This window comes from Sebastes umbrosus, chromosome 18 (genome assembly GCF_015220745.1).
Source record: "Sebastes umbrosus isolate fSebUmb1 chromosome 18, fSebUmb1.pri, whole genome shotgun sequence".
NCBI classification, from domain to species: domain Eukaryota; kingdom Metazoa; phylum Chordata; class Actinopteri; order Perciformes; family Sebastidae; genus Sebastes; species Sebastes umbrosus.
Window position 1 is genome coordinate 13,957,235 of NC_051286.1, and position 17,389 is coordinate 13,974,623.

Sequence of the window (17,389 nt, forward strand, 5' to 3'; positions counted from 1 at the left end):
ATCATCCACAGACTCCACCGCCTTTGAACACTTTGAATCATCTACCAAACATACAAAATACTGAAAACTACTGAAGTCTGTGGATTATCAAGTAACCGGCACATGGTTTGTTGTGTAAAGAGACATAGCTTTTGAATTTTATATATAATTTTAATTCAACTCCATTACACCTTGATGTCATATCTGCAAGTGTGAAAATATATAGTTGTTGTTTTTATATTAATGTGAACTGACAACTCCTCCATGATGCTACTTTTGACATGTGCTTTTGTGATTCTTAACATGTTTTGTGTGTCCATCATTTTATGACAAATTGTCCATAATAACGTGAAAATTTAAAAAAATAACTCTAGGAGATAAAGTCTGACCGTTACTGTTATTTGTTACTGGTTTATGTTACAGTATCTGTCACTTAATGCCTCTGCACTGGCATGGTAGAGTGAAAAAAGACTTGTTGCAGTTTTTCATATCAAGAGTTGTTGTTGTGTGTATCTGATCACAGTGCTGCTCTTTAACAAACTCCATTCAGTCCACCGATTGCTGTGATTGAACGCACATATATCACAGTTCTGTTTAAGATCTCCATTTCTTTTGTGGTGCCCACATATTTGTCCCAGAGCGTCGCACTGAAGGCACTGTACAGTGTGTAAAGCTGCAGGAACATCTGCATCCAGAGCGGCAGTCTGCTTTCTGCAGACGCTTGTCTCTCAGGAGAGTTTCATCGCAATAGATAGGTTTGAAATGCTGGGTCATAGGTCTTCTAGGCCAGGATTAGGTTGTTCCAGGGTTCAGCTTTGGAGCCAGATGACCCGCCGTGGCCCCCAGGGGACATCTTGAGAGGAGCTGCCATGTAGGCTGGCAGGGCTGAAATCTAGAGGGACATGGAAGGAAATGGTGAGAACGCCAGTACGGGAATTTGTTATTTATAGATAGAGACTTTGAGCTTTTCCTTTCCTTCTCCTATCATTTAGCATGTGGGAGGAATATCAATATAATAAGTGCAAAATAAGACTCCATATTGTAGAATCGGGTTATAATAATTATGCCTAAACCGCTGGTTCACAACCTGGGGGTCCCGACCCCCACTAGGGGTCGCCAAAGCTTCACGGGGGGGTCGTCAGGCCTTCTTGATTATAAGGAGAGTACGATAACTTTTTAAAAATATATACAGTTGGCCTATATCTCAGCATTTCATTTATTTCTGTGAAGAAGAATAAATGAAATTGTTATTTTTAAGTTTGGATTTTTATTCAAGATATAAAGTTAAAAAATTAGGAAAGTATGCAGTTAAAATCAAGCTAATTGAACAATGACCAACGTCAGGGAGAAGAAAACATTAAATTAGTATAAAAAAAAAAAAAAAAGGAAGCCTGTTAATATAATTGTTAAAAAATTATAATAATTTAAAAAACATAAAACAGACAAAAATTGTATTAAAAGTTCCTAAAAATAACAGGAAAACTCATCTCTAATGCAATATTTCAGGAAATAATCTGCTCAAAATTCATCAAAATTGGTTGTTTTACACAAACTTCCTGCAGTTAATGTGTTCACTATCTAGGTTAATTATCTGTTATTCTGTACTGTTATTGTTATGCATTGAATATGATATGAAATATCCATAAAATATGTCACTTAGTCGGGGGTTATCAGTTTACTCAATGATAGAAAAGGGCTCCCTAAAGGAAAAAGGTTGGGAAACACTGGTCTAATCAGTAGTTTTAATGTTGTTCCTTGTCTTAAAGGCCATGATTAGGCCTCATTAGACTGTTCCAGCTGAACGTAATGTGTAAAGAGTGCTTCTACATTTTTTATCATCATACCCACCAACTCTAAAACTAATTTTGGATGTAAATATTCTCTGAAATTCTACTAAAAAGGTGTCCAACCTGTGCGTGTGCGCTGTGGTGTGTGTACAAGCTGTGAGTGTCCGGTTCCGTCTTTATCTGGCGAGGCTCCTCTGTGGTGGTGGAGGCCCGGGGAGTGCTGCTCGGCGTGATAGGAATCCCCTCACTGCCTGGGGTCCCTGCATGTGGAGCACCAAGACTGAGGTCATTACAGGCAGCATGCACATGTGAATGGGCCTATAGTTAGTTGCTTCTATATCTACATATCTACACAAACATAAGCACATGCAGGTTTTGAAGCTCACCAGATTGGGGCTTGTTGAGGTTCTTGGGTTTGCGTTTGCGGGTCTGGATGCCCTCTTTCTTCATAGCCAGGGGTCGTGGTACCTGTCAAGACACAGAGACAAAGGAATAGTCAACAACAGCAGACTGAAGTAAGATTAGTCTAGCAAAAAAATCATTAAGAAGATGAGGCCAAGATTCAGAGGTGCAAAGGACAAAAGGATACGGCCGAAAAATGTTTCTTGACCTCAAAACTTGACCTTTTTTTCCTACTAATTTCTAAAGATACTTTTCAAAAACTCTGGGAATGATCACCCTTTTTTATCACCTTTATGACTGATTTCATATTAATTTAAAAATGACAGTTTTAAGTTCAAGACAATGTGTTTAAACTACAAGATTACAGCAGTATCAGAGATGCTCTTCCTCCCTCCTCTCTCTCACCCCATGGAGTTTCATGTAGAGGCCACAGGCGTTGCAGACCGGCTCTCCCTCTGCGTTTCGTCGCCACAGGGTGGTGGTGGTGGTGTGACAGTTGGTGCAGGACAGGCCCACCCTCCTCGAGGCAGACTGCAGCATATAAAATATACAAAAAAATACATTAATTTTCCGTGAGTTATACTGCAGGTGAATTTAACACACCGTGTTACTTCACTGTATGGTACAAAAGTGCCCTAGTGTCACCCACCAGCCGTCTTTGAGGTTTGATAAGAGGTCTGTTGATGCCGTTCATCTTGTGGTACAGTCCGCAGGCGTTGCACAGGTAGTGTCCGGTACCATCCCGCCTCCACAGTGGGGTCGACATCGCCCCGCAGTTCACACACTCTCGCCCCTCAGCAAAGTCATCAAATAGGTCTGATTGAGGACGACAAGAAACAGATATGATAAGCCAAAAACATCAGTTTCGCTTTTCCCTTTAAGCCTGATCTGGATTAAACAGTAATCTGCTTCTGTCATGTAAAAACTGTGGGTTCTTTTTTTTTCTACATCAGTTCAAGGATCATACATTTCTATATTTATTTATTCACCCAGAATCCCCATTAGTTACTAACATGGTAGAAACTACTCTTCCTGGGTAAACATCACAATGTAAAAACAAAAATGTAATTAAAATCCAAAGCAAAAAAAAGGAACAAAACAAAAACTTCAACCAAAAAAAACAATAAATAACAATAATAACAACAAATGACAACAAGCCAAAACATTTAACAAAAATAAATAAATGAAAAAAACAAGCAAACTCCAAAAAAACATACTAAAATCGACAACAATTAAACTACTAATGAGAATAATAACAAAATGACCACAAGTCAAAAATGGATCAAAAAACAAATGAAACAACAAGCAAACTACGAGAAACAATAAATAAACAACAATAAAACTGCTAATGACAATAATCACAACAAATGACAACAAGTCAAAAGTTAACATAAAACAAAAGAAAAACAAGCAAAGTACAAAAAAGCTATAAATGAACAGTTGATGTTTTCCTAATAGTGTTTTGGTTATAAATTTGTAAAGCTGATGATGACAATTCAGTGTGTCCATTGTCATCCGAAATTAAATCGCATTTACATAATTCCCACATGTTACTTAGCACTAGGGTTGAAACTAACAATTATTTTCATTGTCGATTAATCCGCAGATTATTTTCTCGATTAATCGATTAGTTGTTTGGTTTATAAAATGATATAAAATGGTGAAAAATGTCGATCAGTGTTTCCCAAAGCCCAAAACGACATCCTCAAATGTCTTGTTTTGTCCACAACTCAAAGATATTCAATTTACTGTCATAGAGGAGTAAAGAAACCAGAAGCTGTTCACATTTAAGAAGTTGCAATCAGAGAATTTAGACTTTTTTTTCTTAAAAAAAATACTCAAACCGATTAATCGATTACCAAAATAGTTGCCGATTAATATAATAGTCGACAACTAGTCGATTAATTGATTAATTGTTGCAGCTCCACTTAGCACATGTCCAGTTCATATTCAATCAAGCTCATTTCTGTGAGTTTATGACACACACATCCTTTCCACCCACTTTCCTGCACTGTCAAACCCTGATCATGAAATGCAGTGGCATCTCTACACCAGCAGGAGGTGCAGACTGCAGTCCTACTACAGGCCCACACAACAGCAGCCTGGAATCTCTCCTTATCTCACAGCTCCTCCTGAGATAAAGACTCGGCTGGAAATAGAGACCGAATAGAGCCCCATCATATTCAAATAGAGACCCTGTGTCTATAACATCTCTCTCTTTCAGTTAGCCTGACATCTCATGAATGTAATCTGTTGCACATACAGCGTCTCTAAAGAACCACTTAGTCATTCAGAGGAAGGAAACATCAATCTGTGCTGTGACAGCAGGTTACAATATTCATCAGCTATATGAGGTTATGCTGAGAATAGATTGAGGAAGTGTTCAAAACACCAACATATAAACCGTAAAAGCCTCATTTAAATCAGATCATAGTGTTGTTTTTAACCGTGCATCATTATTTTAGTGTAAATCTGGCCTCCATCTGCTACATATTCGGGCCTTCGTCAAGGCCGAGAGCACAACAGAGACAGCAGGGCAGGCTAACCTTGAGCCAGGCAGCACTTGTAGCCAACACAACGCAGCAACACAAGACAATACACACAACAGAAACAGAAACGCAGCCTCGGTGTCTATCTAAATGGAGGTTTATTTTTTCCGCTGTGTTAATGTCAGTGCGTTTCTTTATCAGGGGGCACTGACGCTTGAAGAGGACAAAGGTGAAAACAACTGTGACACATGAGGAGACTAACTGTCTTTTTAAATTGTGTTTTTCATTTGTCACAGTGGTAGTTAATGAGGGGAATACAGTGGCAACATTTAAAGGTCACAAAGTTTATTTACTCAGCTTTATCTAGCCGGATATAGGCTACTGTACAATCCTAGGTCTGCAACTAACGATTTTTTTCCTTGTAGATTAATCTGGTGATTATTTTCTCGATTAATCGATTAGTTGTTTGGTTTATTAAATGTCACAAAAAATGGTGAAAAATGTCCATCAGTGTTTCCCAAAGCCCAAGATGACATCCTCAAATGTCTTGTTTTGTCCACAACTCAAAGATATTCAGTTTACTGTCATAGAGGAGTAAAGAAACCAGGAAAAATTCACATTAGAGACGCTGGAATCAGAGAATTTTTCTTTTTCTTTTTCTTTAAAAATATACTCAAACCAATTAATTGATTATCAAAATTGGCGATTAATTTAATAGTTAATTTGATTAATCAATTTAATCGTTGCAGCTCTAACAATCTGTGGTACTTTCACTTTCTATGATTATCTCCCTTTTCTGAGACATTACATGTATATGGACCTTTTTGCTGTTGTCACTAACATACATATGATAAATGAAGACTTTGTATGCAAAACATATAATTAAAATATTTTTTAAAAGTTAAACATTAATATGCTGTATATAATATTAATAGAGGGGAACTTGTATTTAATTTGAGTATTTCCATTTCCTGCAACTTTATACTTAGAGAAATATTGCACTTTTTACTGCACTACATTTATTTGACAGCTGTAGTTACAAATTGTGTTTTACAAAAATAACATTTATGAGTCTATAAAATATGATGCATTGCTGTAAATTAAACTACCAAACAATTAATGAAATAGTTCAAATTAGCTCCATCTGAGATTAAATTGTGCTTACACATTAATGTTGCAGTAATAATATTCTAATGATAATAAATATGTAACACGTACAGGGGGTATTTTTTATGTGAGTACTTTTGAGTACAATTTAATAAATACTTTTATATGAACAACATTTTCAGTACAGGAGTTTTACTTGTAATGGAGTATTTTTTACAGTGTGTTACTTGTACTTAATCTTACTATTGTTATTATATTTTATGCATTTTACGTGAACATAAAATAATGTTCCAGTTTAAGATCGGGTTTAAGAAGGAATGATCATATCAAGGCAGAAAGTGATAAACATCTGATCTAAGGCTGCAACTATAATTTTCATTGTCGATTAATCTGACGATTATTTTCTTGATTAGATATTTAGTTTACTGTCATAGAGAAGTAAAAAAAACAGACATTATTCACATTTAGGAAGCTGGAATCAGAGAATTTTCTTTTTTTTTCCTTCAAAAATGACTCAAACCGATTAATCGATTATCAAAATAGTTGCCGATTAATTTAATAGTTGATAATTAATCAATTAATTGATTAATTGTTGCAGCTCTAACCTGATCCATAACTTATTTTTTATTTAAATAGTTTTAACAAAAATGTTTACACGCCATCTATAATGGCAAAGTAATTGTGATGTTTCTTTGAGAAAATAAGTCATAAAATAAAAACTTAACTTCATCAACTTTTAAATGATTAAAAAAATATTTTCACAAATCTTTTAAAGAATTTAAGTTCAGGCATCATGCTAATTATCACTTACAATGATCATTAAAATAATTCTCATAGTGATTTATTTCTTTTTTTCATTGACTGAGAATAAAAAATCACTTCACAGCTGCGGGAGTTTCCCTTCTCAACAGAACAAAAGAGACTTTCACTGCACGGCTGAATAACACCTCATCAAACATTGAGATCTGATTTAATTTAATGTGATTGTAAAACAATGAGGTGAAGCCCGTTACTGAAACATCTGTACAGAGAAGCAGTGGTAAACAGGCTCCATTATACTGTGAGTGGGATTGTGATTAGATGAAGAGTTCAGAGTGGATCAATGCTGTTATCTGTCACACTGTCCTCATCAAACAGTTAACAGAGATGAACCATTTTAAAGTGCAGTCAGACAGACAGACAGAAAGAGTTGCTGATATTTATAAATGAGGAAGTAATCAGCTGTTAATCTACTGTTAATATGATAAAGCTACTACTAATAAGTGATAATAAGTCTAATAATGAGCCGGCCCATCAGATTAGGGTGTGAATTACATGATAATGAAATGGGAACCCTGCAGAAAATGTAGATAATGGAGGAAACACGGGTGAAATAAACACAACGCTGATTATTAATGTAGAAAAACTGACAATCTAAGCAAAATCAGTGTGTTACGATATGGTCCAGAGTTCACTGCAATCTGCAGCTATGTCCAAATTCACATCCAGCACAGGGACACTAAACTACAGCAGGTTATACATGAAAAATGATTCAACCTCACTAAAAGAATCGACTCTTCAGTTGAGTCCTGCTGACCAGGATTTCATTCACACACACTTCAAATCAAATCTGACCTCATCCACCAGTCAAGCACAACTCATAAACTATAATCCCTATTAACTCTGTTATCAATTCAGTTTGTTGTCAATTAATCTGTTGATTATTTTCTCGATTAATCGATTAGTTGTTTGGTCTATAAAATGTTAGAAAATGGGGAATAATGACAATCAGTGTTTCCCAAAGCCCAAGATGACGTCCTCAAATGTCTTGTTTTGTCCACAACTCAAAGATATTCAGTTTACTGTCATAGAGGAGTAAAGAAACCAGAAAATGTTCATATTTAAGAAGCTTGAATCAGAGAATTTTGACTTTTTTCTCTTAAAAATGTACTCAAATTGATTAATCAAATTTGACTTTGGGGGATTGTGTGGCTATTAAAAACAGCCTAAAATGAACCACAACGTTAATTAAATTTAATTAATACTCAATCTGGCCTGTTGTTTTATTTTGTTCATAAAGGAAATCATAACATGTTGGTTAAAAAGCCTCCTAAAATAATAATAATAATAAAGTATAATATAGAACCCTTGTCTTTTTTTAAATTAAGTCAAAATGAATGAACGCATTTCACTCAGTGTAATTTTAACGTGTAAAATGTCACTTTTTGGAATAAGTAATGTGTATTTAATAAAATAAAATAATTAAACAGTGCGATAATTACAAATATAATGCAGTGACTCTCAACTATGATCAAATGATCCTTTCACTCTAAGCAGGTTAAACTAACTGCTATTTTAGGAATAAAAGTAGCAAAACATAACATAATTATTAATTTTAAAAAAATGTTATTTCTATATCATATTAACTGTCGTGAAAATGAATGGCTGAGTTATAAATCATGAAAGAAATAAACAGATATTTTCAGAGGTGACAATGAGCCTTTGACTCGCTGTGTCTGTGTTGAATTTATGATCTTATTATTATGATTATTATTATTATTATCACTGTATAATGATTGATCTCATGTGGCAGCCTGTAACTTTCTAAAATATGTTAATATTTTATATTAGTTGCTGTGTTGTTTAATCCAATATAATGAATAAAAACAAAACATGTACGCTTCATTTAAATTAGAAATTTTGCAGAAAACAACTCAATGTCAAATTAATTCAAGGACGTCTAATTTATTTACTTTTAGTTTGTGTTGTGGTTGTTTGACATATAATCTTGTTATGTTGTATTATTATAATATTGATTTATTTGTAATTGTCAAATCATATTTCAGATAAATGCAATCTGGTGTGTTTAGTGTATCAACTGCCTTTATCTCGATGGGTTTAAAATTAAGAGATTATTTCTAATATACATGCAGACGAAACTGTGTTTTAAAGATCTGACTTGTGTATATATATATTTTTTTTCTTTTTCAAGAGAATCCTGTTCTGAAAATAAAAGAAAAAAGAAAACCATTGATTTTTCAGTCAGGCCTTGCAACCTTTCATCTCGTTCATGTTTTTTTATGGCCATAAACTGCAGGCTAAAAATATAAATAAATATTTTTTTTTCAGCCCTTTTTCTCCACGTGGTGACAATGAAGCTGACAGTTTTACATTTATACCTTTCTGACACATTTTATTGGAAATGAATGGAAATATTTTAAATGCTAAAAATAAATGATTTTCCTGTTTGCTCAGCTATGTTTGGATGCTTTGTTGTGCCATGATGATGAAATCATATTTCAGATATGTGTTATCTGGTGTGTTTAGTGTATCAACTGCCTTAATCTCGATGGGATTACAATTAAGAGATTTTTTCTAATATACATGCAGACCAAACTGTGTTTTAAAGATCTGACTTGTGTATATATATATATTTCTTTTTCAAGAGAATCCTGTTCTGTAAAAAAAGAAAAGAAAAAAGAAAACCATTGATTTTTCAATCAGGCCTTGCAACCTTTCACCTCGTTCATGGGTTTTTTTATGGCCATAAACTGCAGGCTAAAAATATAAAATAAATACATTTTATCTCAGCTCTTTCTCTCCATGTGGTGACAATGAAGCTGACAGACCTTCAAAATAAAGTTACATTATTCTGGTATGTTTTTAAAATGATAAACACGTGGTGGTCGTTTAATGTCAGATCAATTAACTGTGCACACTCTAATCACTATGGAGGACCACAAGAGTCACAAATAGTAATAGAACATTTAATTAAATAATTAATAAATAATTGCACAATAAAAAATAGGCATAAATAAATGTGTTTACAAATTAATTTATTAATCTATGAATAAATGGACAAAATATTTCATTATTTGACATTTTAAAGGGCAATAAAAAAAAGAGTTTATGAAAAGAATTTAAAAATGAAATAATAATCCATCAATAAATAGTTCAAATTAAAAAGGGGATTTACAAAAACACAATAAAACAGATAATAAGTACATAATAAATTAATAATGGAATTTAATCTTTATTGTACAATTAGTAATTAATCAATTAAATGCTCTATTGCTATTTAGGTGCTGTAGATAAATAAGTACCTTGTTAACTCGTTATGTCTTGATTTGTTTAAATTAGTCATCACAGGACTGGTTGACTTTCATTGTGCTGAACTGGTATCTACATACATGTCCAAATACGCATCTTTTTTTTTTCTCTTCATGACACAAATGAAAAATAGTGCTGGACTTTATCAGCACTTTTTCCCCACATGGTGACAATAAAGCTGATAGTTTTTACATGTATACCTTTCTGACACATTTTATTGGAAATGAATGGCAAAATATTTAAATGAAAAATAAATGATTTTCCTTATTTTTGCTCACCTATGTTTGGATGCCTTGTTGTGCCATGATGATGATGATGATGATGCGCGCCTGTTTGCAGACCGTGGAGAACCGGGCTATCGAAGGGCGACGCCGGCCACGTTCCACCCACGTTCGGGCTCATGTAGGCCGGGTACGGGCTGTGATACGACCCGCTGAGGCTCCGGGCTCCGTAGTGCTCCCTCACGCCGTTGGCAGAGATGTTTAACGGGCTGCTGTAAGAAGAAGCCGTCTCCCGGACCACCGTGGAGGACAGAGGCGGACTTGTGGAGGTGGAGAAGGCGAAACGTGGAGACACCGAGGAGGAGTGGTGGTTGTACGAGTCAGCGACGCACGACGGCTGCTGCGCCCAGGCAGAGTGGCTCGAAACCGGGCTGCTCTGCTGCGACGCACCGGCACCGGGCGGCGTCTGGAGGTAAGGCAGCGCCGGCATCATGGGGGTGACGACCCGGGTGGTGGGCACGTACACCGGAGAGGTGCCCGCAAATCCGGCCTCATAGGAGGGGGGTCCGTGGTTGGTTGTCATTATGCCCTGATACATCTCCTCTCCTTGGAGCTGCACATCCGTGATAATGATGATAGTGTGGATGCAGTTAAGAACAGGACTGATGGGTGTTAATGCAAACAAATAGATGTTTAGTTGAGTAGAATCCGTTAAAGCTCTCTCCTTAATGTCCTTGATAAAGTCAGATCTGCTGCTAAGAAGAGAAGCAAAGCACCAGCAGCATTCACAAAATTAACAATAAAGTGAGAGAGACATGAGAGAGAGAAGAGGAGGAGTGAGATACTGTTATCATCTCTCTCTCTCTCTCTCTCTCTCTCTCTCTCTCTCTCTCCAAGCCAAAAAAATGTGTTGTGTGAGCTTAAAAAAAACCGACCAACCAAATTATATTTTATTCTAAATGGCTGAAGTTCCTTGGAATTATAATCTTAATTAGAAATTTTTCAAAATTATCTTTTTTTTTTTTATCCCATTATGTCCTTCCTGTTAAATTCGATAAAAAAATATTTTTTGTTGTTGTTTGTGGATTGTGGTGTTCATTTTAAAGTTTTAATGTTTAATGAAACTTAATTAGTTTAAAAAAAATCCACCAACCAAATTATATTTTATTCTAAATGGCTTTCTAAAATTTAAAAAAATATATATTTTGTTCTATCCCATTATGTCCTTCCTGTTGAATTCGATAAAAACGATTTGTTTGTTGTTGTACGTGTTTTTTTTCATGTTTGTGGATTGTGGTGATGATTTAAATAAAAAAAAATAAAAAAAAGTTTTTTATTTTCACTTGCCAATTGAATGAATGCATAAGAACACTGTAATATATTTCAAACAATGTGTGCTTCTTACTGTATATTTAAAAAGTAAAGAATGAATGGGTTCAACAACATGCAAAAAGACATATTTAGTAACTATGATCTGACATTTGTCACACATTGATAATAATGATCTCTCTGTTGTTTTATTTACTTTGAATGTACAATTATTTTGCACTAACCACATAACGGTTGTCTGTGTTTGCATTAGGTACATTCTTGGAATACAATTTGCAATGTGCAAATACTCTTGGCACTTTATTCTATTCTAATTATTTATTTATTCCTTTATTCTTTTATCTCGTCTTGTTTTTATTCTTGTATTCATTGTTTTTATTGCGAAGATTTTTAATTTTAATCTTGTACTTTTATTGTCCTGCACCTCCCCATATGCCACCTACTGTGTTCCCTCTGTCAATGATGATTGTGCAGTATGAATGTGTGTATATGTCTCGGTGGACTGCAGAAACTGAATTGCCCTTCGGGGATAAATAAAGCTCTCTGTATCTGTATATCTGTCTGCACCGCAGATGGCTAACATTAGTATTGGTAGCCTCTACGATGAAACTAGTTGTACAGATCTGCCTCTATGTAATATAATCTTATAACACTAGATTTAATTTATTTTTTATTGGCCTCTTCCCTGTTACATACAGATCAGTTTATATTTATGTCATAAACAATTACAAATAAATAAAAAACATTTTGAACATTAAAGCAACTTTTATTTGTCGGTGTTAAAGTCCTCGAGTTGCTTCCATACAATTCACAGACTAAAGCCTCCATTCGCTTAATACCAACTCTCTTTAACATTTGTCAGGATATGTTTTCTATAATATGCTTTTCGTTAATCTAAAATGATTATTTTGCCCATAATGGTCTTTAATCAGTCTCTCACTAAATGGTGATGGCTGGATTGTTAATTTCTGAGTAATCTTTTCGAGAAAATCACCTTTTGTGTGTCTATGGTGCTTATATTTCGTTTTTTTCCCAGCGGTATGCCTATCTAAAGTTATAATATAGCTACACAAATCATAATGATATGCGTATTATTTTTCTGCAAACGTGTAAATGTATTAGTATTTGTCCTATGTCGTTGAATCAAAATAAAGCCACAAACGGTGGTGCTATTTGGTATATATTTTTGCAGCAGTGTGCTGCTACAAGCTCAAAATAAAGTTTGATTATTCTGGTATGTTTTTAAAATGATAAACTCAATTAACTGTGCACACTCTCATCACTATGAAGGACCACAAGAGTCACGAATAGTAATAGAGCATTTAATTAAATAATTTATAACTAATTGTACAATAAAAATAGGTATTAATAAATGTGTTTTATAAATTCATTTATTAATCTATGAATAAATGGACAAAATATTTCATTATTTGACGTTTTAATGGACAAGAAAAAAAGAGCTTAAGAAAATAATTTACAAATGAAATAATAATCCATCAATACATAGTTCAAATTAATAAGGGGATTTACAAAAACACAATAAAACAGTCAATAAGTACATCATTTAAAAATCCATTAATTAATTCATAAATTAATAATGGAATTTAATGCCTATTTTTATTGTTTTAATCAATTCAATGATCTATTACTATTTAGCTGCTGTAGATAAATAAGTACCTTGTTAACTCGTTATGTCTTGATTTGTTTCAATTAGTCATTACAGGACTGGTTGACTTCCATTGTGCTGAATCTACATGTCCAATACGCATCTTTTTTTTTATTCTCTTCATGACACAAATGAAAAATAGTGCTGGATGCTTGACGCGCCTGTAGTCGGAAGTGTCGGCGGCTGTTGTCCTCATGAGGACAGATTTATACCTGTCATCAACACCAGTGGACGTAAACACACGAGGCCATTGCATTGTGCTGCCACTTCCCACAACAAGACAGCCTCCTGCTCATTGAGTTATGTGGCTCTGCACAGGCTGCCAACACACTCCAGTGTGTGTGTGTGTGTGTGTGTGTGTGTGTGTGTGAGAGAGAGAGAGAGAGATAGTGGGTGAGTTCAACTTTATAATTCATAAAAGAAAATTGCATTATCTGATGAGAAAGCAATCAGATGTTGATTATATGACCAGGCCAAAACTTTAAAATTGTCAACATAACAGCATAACATTCATTCTGACTCCATTTAAAGCTGCAGTAGGCAGAATGTTTTTTGCATCATTGGGCAAAAAGTCCATAATAACCTTTCAGCATATTGTAATTCAAGTGTTCTGAGAGAAAACTAGACTTCTGCACCTCATCATGGCTCTGTTTTCAGGCTTTAGAAAATCTAGCCAGTGATGGGAGACTTTGACCAATCACAGGTCATTTTATTGAGCAAGCGTTCTAATTGGCTGTGCTCCGGTCATGTGACCGGGACTTGGCGTTCCTTCGCCAGATTTAACAATGGCAACGGTGTCACAAACTTTCTCATTTTACAGCTAAACCGTGCACTACAAGATTATTCTGAAAACATCTGAGGAGAGAAATAGACATTAACGTAACATAATATTGATTCATATTTGATCAGCGCTGCCTAGTTTGACCATTTCGTTAGAGTTCGCGAGTGATTGACAGCCGGCTCTTATAGACAGCAGATTGACAGCAGACCCAGATCAGCTCTTACTGCTTGTTTTCCTCCAGTAAGTGAATCTTGCAGATGACGTTAGGAGCACCAGAGGACACAGAGGCACATGATCTTTGTCAGGTTACCTGTTTCATGTACTACTGTCCCGATATAGCGATATTTTATAAAAATAACTTTTTTTAATCATATTTGCTCATATCTCGCCTACTTCAGCTTTAAGTACCTCAGTGAGCCACGATGCAGGTTAGCAGGTCCCAAAACCGGCACGCCTAAATGAAATGCAGCCATCATTAATGTAGCCTAATTTATTACACCTGTGGTTTTCCTGCTATTACAAGTCCAACATGTCTGAAAGAGGCCAAATCGAATGAAAAACGTTGGTATGTTTCTGTGTGCTTTAGGAAATGCATCCTTTGTTGAGTTCAGAAAATGTATTAAAAAAAGCTAAAAGTTTCTTGTAAAGAGACACAAACTTCACAAATAAATGCAGCACTGGATGTAATAATCAATAACAATAATCTTCACAACAGTGCTTTCATCTTAGATATAGTGGTTAGCCCCTTGGCTCATTGACTTGCCAAGGGACTGCATTTAAATTGACTTTCGTGAAATACATTAAATGGCATAATTCATTTTTTTACCTTACAAATAGATCATTAAAAATGATAAAAGACCCATGTGGATGTAAATCCTTCCACTGTAACAGGTGCATAAAACATGTTAATCAAGTAGAGAAGAGCTCTAATCAGGCAACATGATTGAAACCACCCGAGTGGGTGTGTCATGCATTACTCCACTGATTTAGCATTGCACTTCTTTAACATTGTTGGACTCAAAATTGATGCAGAAGAACTTTTTTTATTCCATGTTTTCTTCTTCATTGTCAAAATCTGGTGCCTTCAGGTTTCTGACGATTTGGTCAGAGATTCGGGTGTGTTATGCTAGTAGCTAGCAGCCCCCAATAGTCTCAAACATACCGGTGTATGAGGAGCGGAGTTCTTGGAGTTAATCCAAACCACAATCTTTTCCTAAACCTAACCAAGTCGTTTTCTTTCACATAACGTCCGTACAGATTTCCCACAGTTCAAAAGAAAACCAGACACTAAAACTTTCCACATATGCACTCCCCAAGACTTGTAAACAGACTTTGACGTGTATAGTTGGTGAAGTTCCCCTTTAATGGGCCAACGCATCCACTATCTATCCATCTCTTTATCTGTACATGAACCTTATATAATAACCTATAACCATATAAACAGCAGTATTGATTCACTGCACCCACCCTCTCCTGTAGAAGTCAAGGCAAATAGAGCAATATTGCCTCAATGGAAATGGGGAACTGTCATCAATGTGTAACTGCAGGCTGATAACAGAACCACCAATTGGTGGCTAATAATATCAAGGCGTGGGTCCCTGTTGGCCTGCAAAGGGCTTAAAGTAGCACCAGAGTCAGAAATGATTCATGCGTTTATGGTTCCAGTTAATGTATAGAAGTTGAGCCTGTTGGTTTTGCATGTTGTACAAGAAGTTTGTTGGGCAAGATAAGTCCCCATTCAGCAGCAAGGCTTCCTCTATAGTAGCACTAAACCCTACTGCACTGTCTAATCAGACCAAGTATAAGGGTGACAAGTTTACAAAAATACCAAAAAGAAATCAGTTCATCCTCTTTTCTGTTATTGTACAGTACAGTGAGTGTTTTGATTTGTGTGTTTGCACATGCCAGGCTGTATCACTGACAGTGACAGAGGCCAGAGCCCATGAAAACTGTGTGTGTGTTTATAACCACCATTCTGTGTGTGTTTTCAGTGTGTATGAATGAGGAGGTGTTGGGTGAGGTACTAGATAGAGATGCTGGTATGTGGTGGTGGACAGCGGCAGACTGTTGCTGAGGAAAGTGTGTGTGCATGCGAGTGTGTGTGTCCAAACCAGGCACCAGGAAAACTGTCCCCGTCTTGGCTGGGGCAGAGATTCAATCAGTTGGGGGTCGGTGACTTACTTTGGCCCTTCGGCCCTTCTTCCTTGCACACACAAACACGCACAGAGACACACACACACACACACCGAGGCTAGTAGACTCTTGGCTCCAGGAAGAAGACTTCAAATGGAGAAGCAGGAAAACACAGGAGGCAGAATACCCTGTCGATATGGGAAACACACACACACACACACACACACACACACACACATCTCAGTCGTACTCCTCGGTCTTCTTCATCAGCTGTTTTGCAAAGTAAGCAGAAAGTTAGTATTATCTTGTCTGCATCTGTTCCTGCTGACGTCACCATGTTTTATCTGATCAGATTGATCAACATGGATCCACTCATGTGGCACTGATAATGATGAAACAGTTCTAATCAATGTTAACTCACTGTCTGTCTAACGGGCTCCTTAAAGACCTCTGATCACGTCTGATAAGTATCAAAGTCCTTTCTGTGTTGTTTATCCATTACATTTTCTTGTTTGACACCTATTTCATAAACCAGCTGACTTTTCTGAATGATGAGCCACACAAGTTTGCAGTAAGCAAAACAGCATGTGCACCAAAAAAGATTTATTCCATCAACTATTTAAATCAAATATAATTTGGGCTTATCAGTTGTGAATGGGACATCCCCTGGCATCTGGCTTCTCTCTGCCTCTCAACATGGTTTTGTTTATTGCTATTTTTATTCATTGCTGTGCTTTTTTTGTATTTACAGTATCATTCGTTTGACTTGCTGTATGTAAACCTAATTGTCCCACGGGGAAAAACAAAGCTCTGCTCTCAACTCACGCCACAAAACAGTTTCAGCTGCGTTCATTCTAATGTTGAAATGTCAAAACTTTGAATTTATTCTCTCTGTGGGACTGTGGTCATTTTTTCTATCCACTAACTTCAGTTTATATCATATATCCTACATAAGCAAAACATTTTTTGTCTCACATTGTGTCCTATGAAAGTGCGAGAACTAGTTTGTTCACTTTGGGAGGTTTAAGCTTTAATAATAATATTTTAGTTAAAGGTGCTATTGATAATATTGATAACATTCACCAACTAGATGTCGCACTCTCCCCCCTACGTTCCATCGCATTCACTTCACAACAAGTGGTTGCCGTTCGTTGAAAAACCTGCATATTTTATGGTTGTTGATTTTGTTTAAATATTCCAAATTGTAATTATATGGGTTGTTGTTGTTGTTCAGACGATTAAGCTAAGACAGCTAATATGTGCTAATGTCAGTTGTCACTTGTTGCCATGGTAAATATCCACGTATCCTTCAGCCTGATGGAGACACCAGTGTCAGCGCGGCCAGGCAGAGACAGCCTCCTTTTATCGCTGAGCACCTGGGATTGGATTGAAGCCGGACGCTTACC

At 35.9% G+C, this 17,389-nt stretch overlaps 1 protein-coding gene across 1 annotated transcript; it reads right to left on the bottom strand.

Moving 5' to 3' along the window:
• Positions 1–106: 106 nt before the first annotated feature.
• gata4 (GATA binding protein 4) lies at positions 107–10,880 on the bottom strand. Its single transcript, XM_037751615.1, has 6 exons — positions 10,132–10,880; positions 2,818–2,984; positions 2,574–2,699; positions 2,153–2,234; positions 1,890–2,026; positions 107–871 (listed from the first exon to the last, which is right to left on the bottom strand). The coding sequence occupies exons 1-6, from the start codon at positions 10,670–10,672 to the stop codon at positions 761–763; spliced, it is 1,164 nt and encodes a 387-aa protein (XP_037607543.1). The 5' UTR covers positions 10,673–10,880; the 3' UTR covers positions 107–760.
• Positions 10,881–17,389: the final 6,509 nt, after the last annotated feature.

Bases quoted from the DNA above. Each gene is read 5' to 3' on its own strand.
- gata4 (XM_037751615.1), bottom strand. From the start codon at position 10,672: ATGTATCAGGGCATAATGACAACCAACCACGGACCCCCCTCCTATGAG. The intron at 2,027-2,152 runs GTGAGCTTCAAA...CTCCACATGCAG, and splicing joins CCTCAACAAGCCCCAATCTG to GGACCCCAGGCAGTGAGGGG. The intron at 872-1,889 runs GTTGGACACCTT...ATGTCCCTCTAG, and splicing joins ACCACAGCGCACACGCACAG to ATTTCAGCCCTGCCAGCCTA.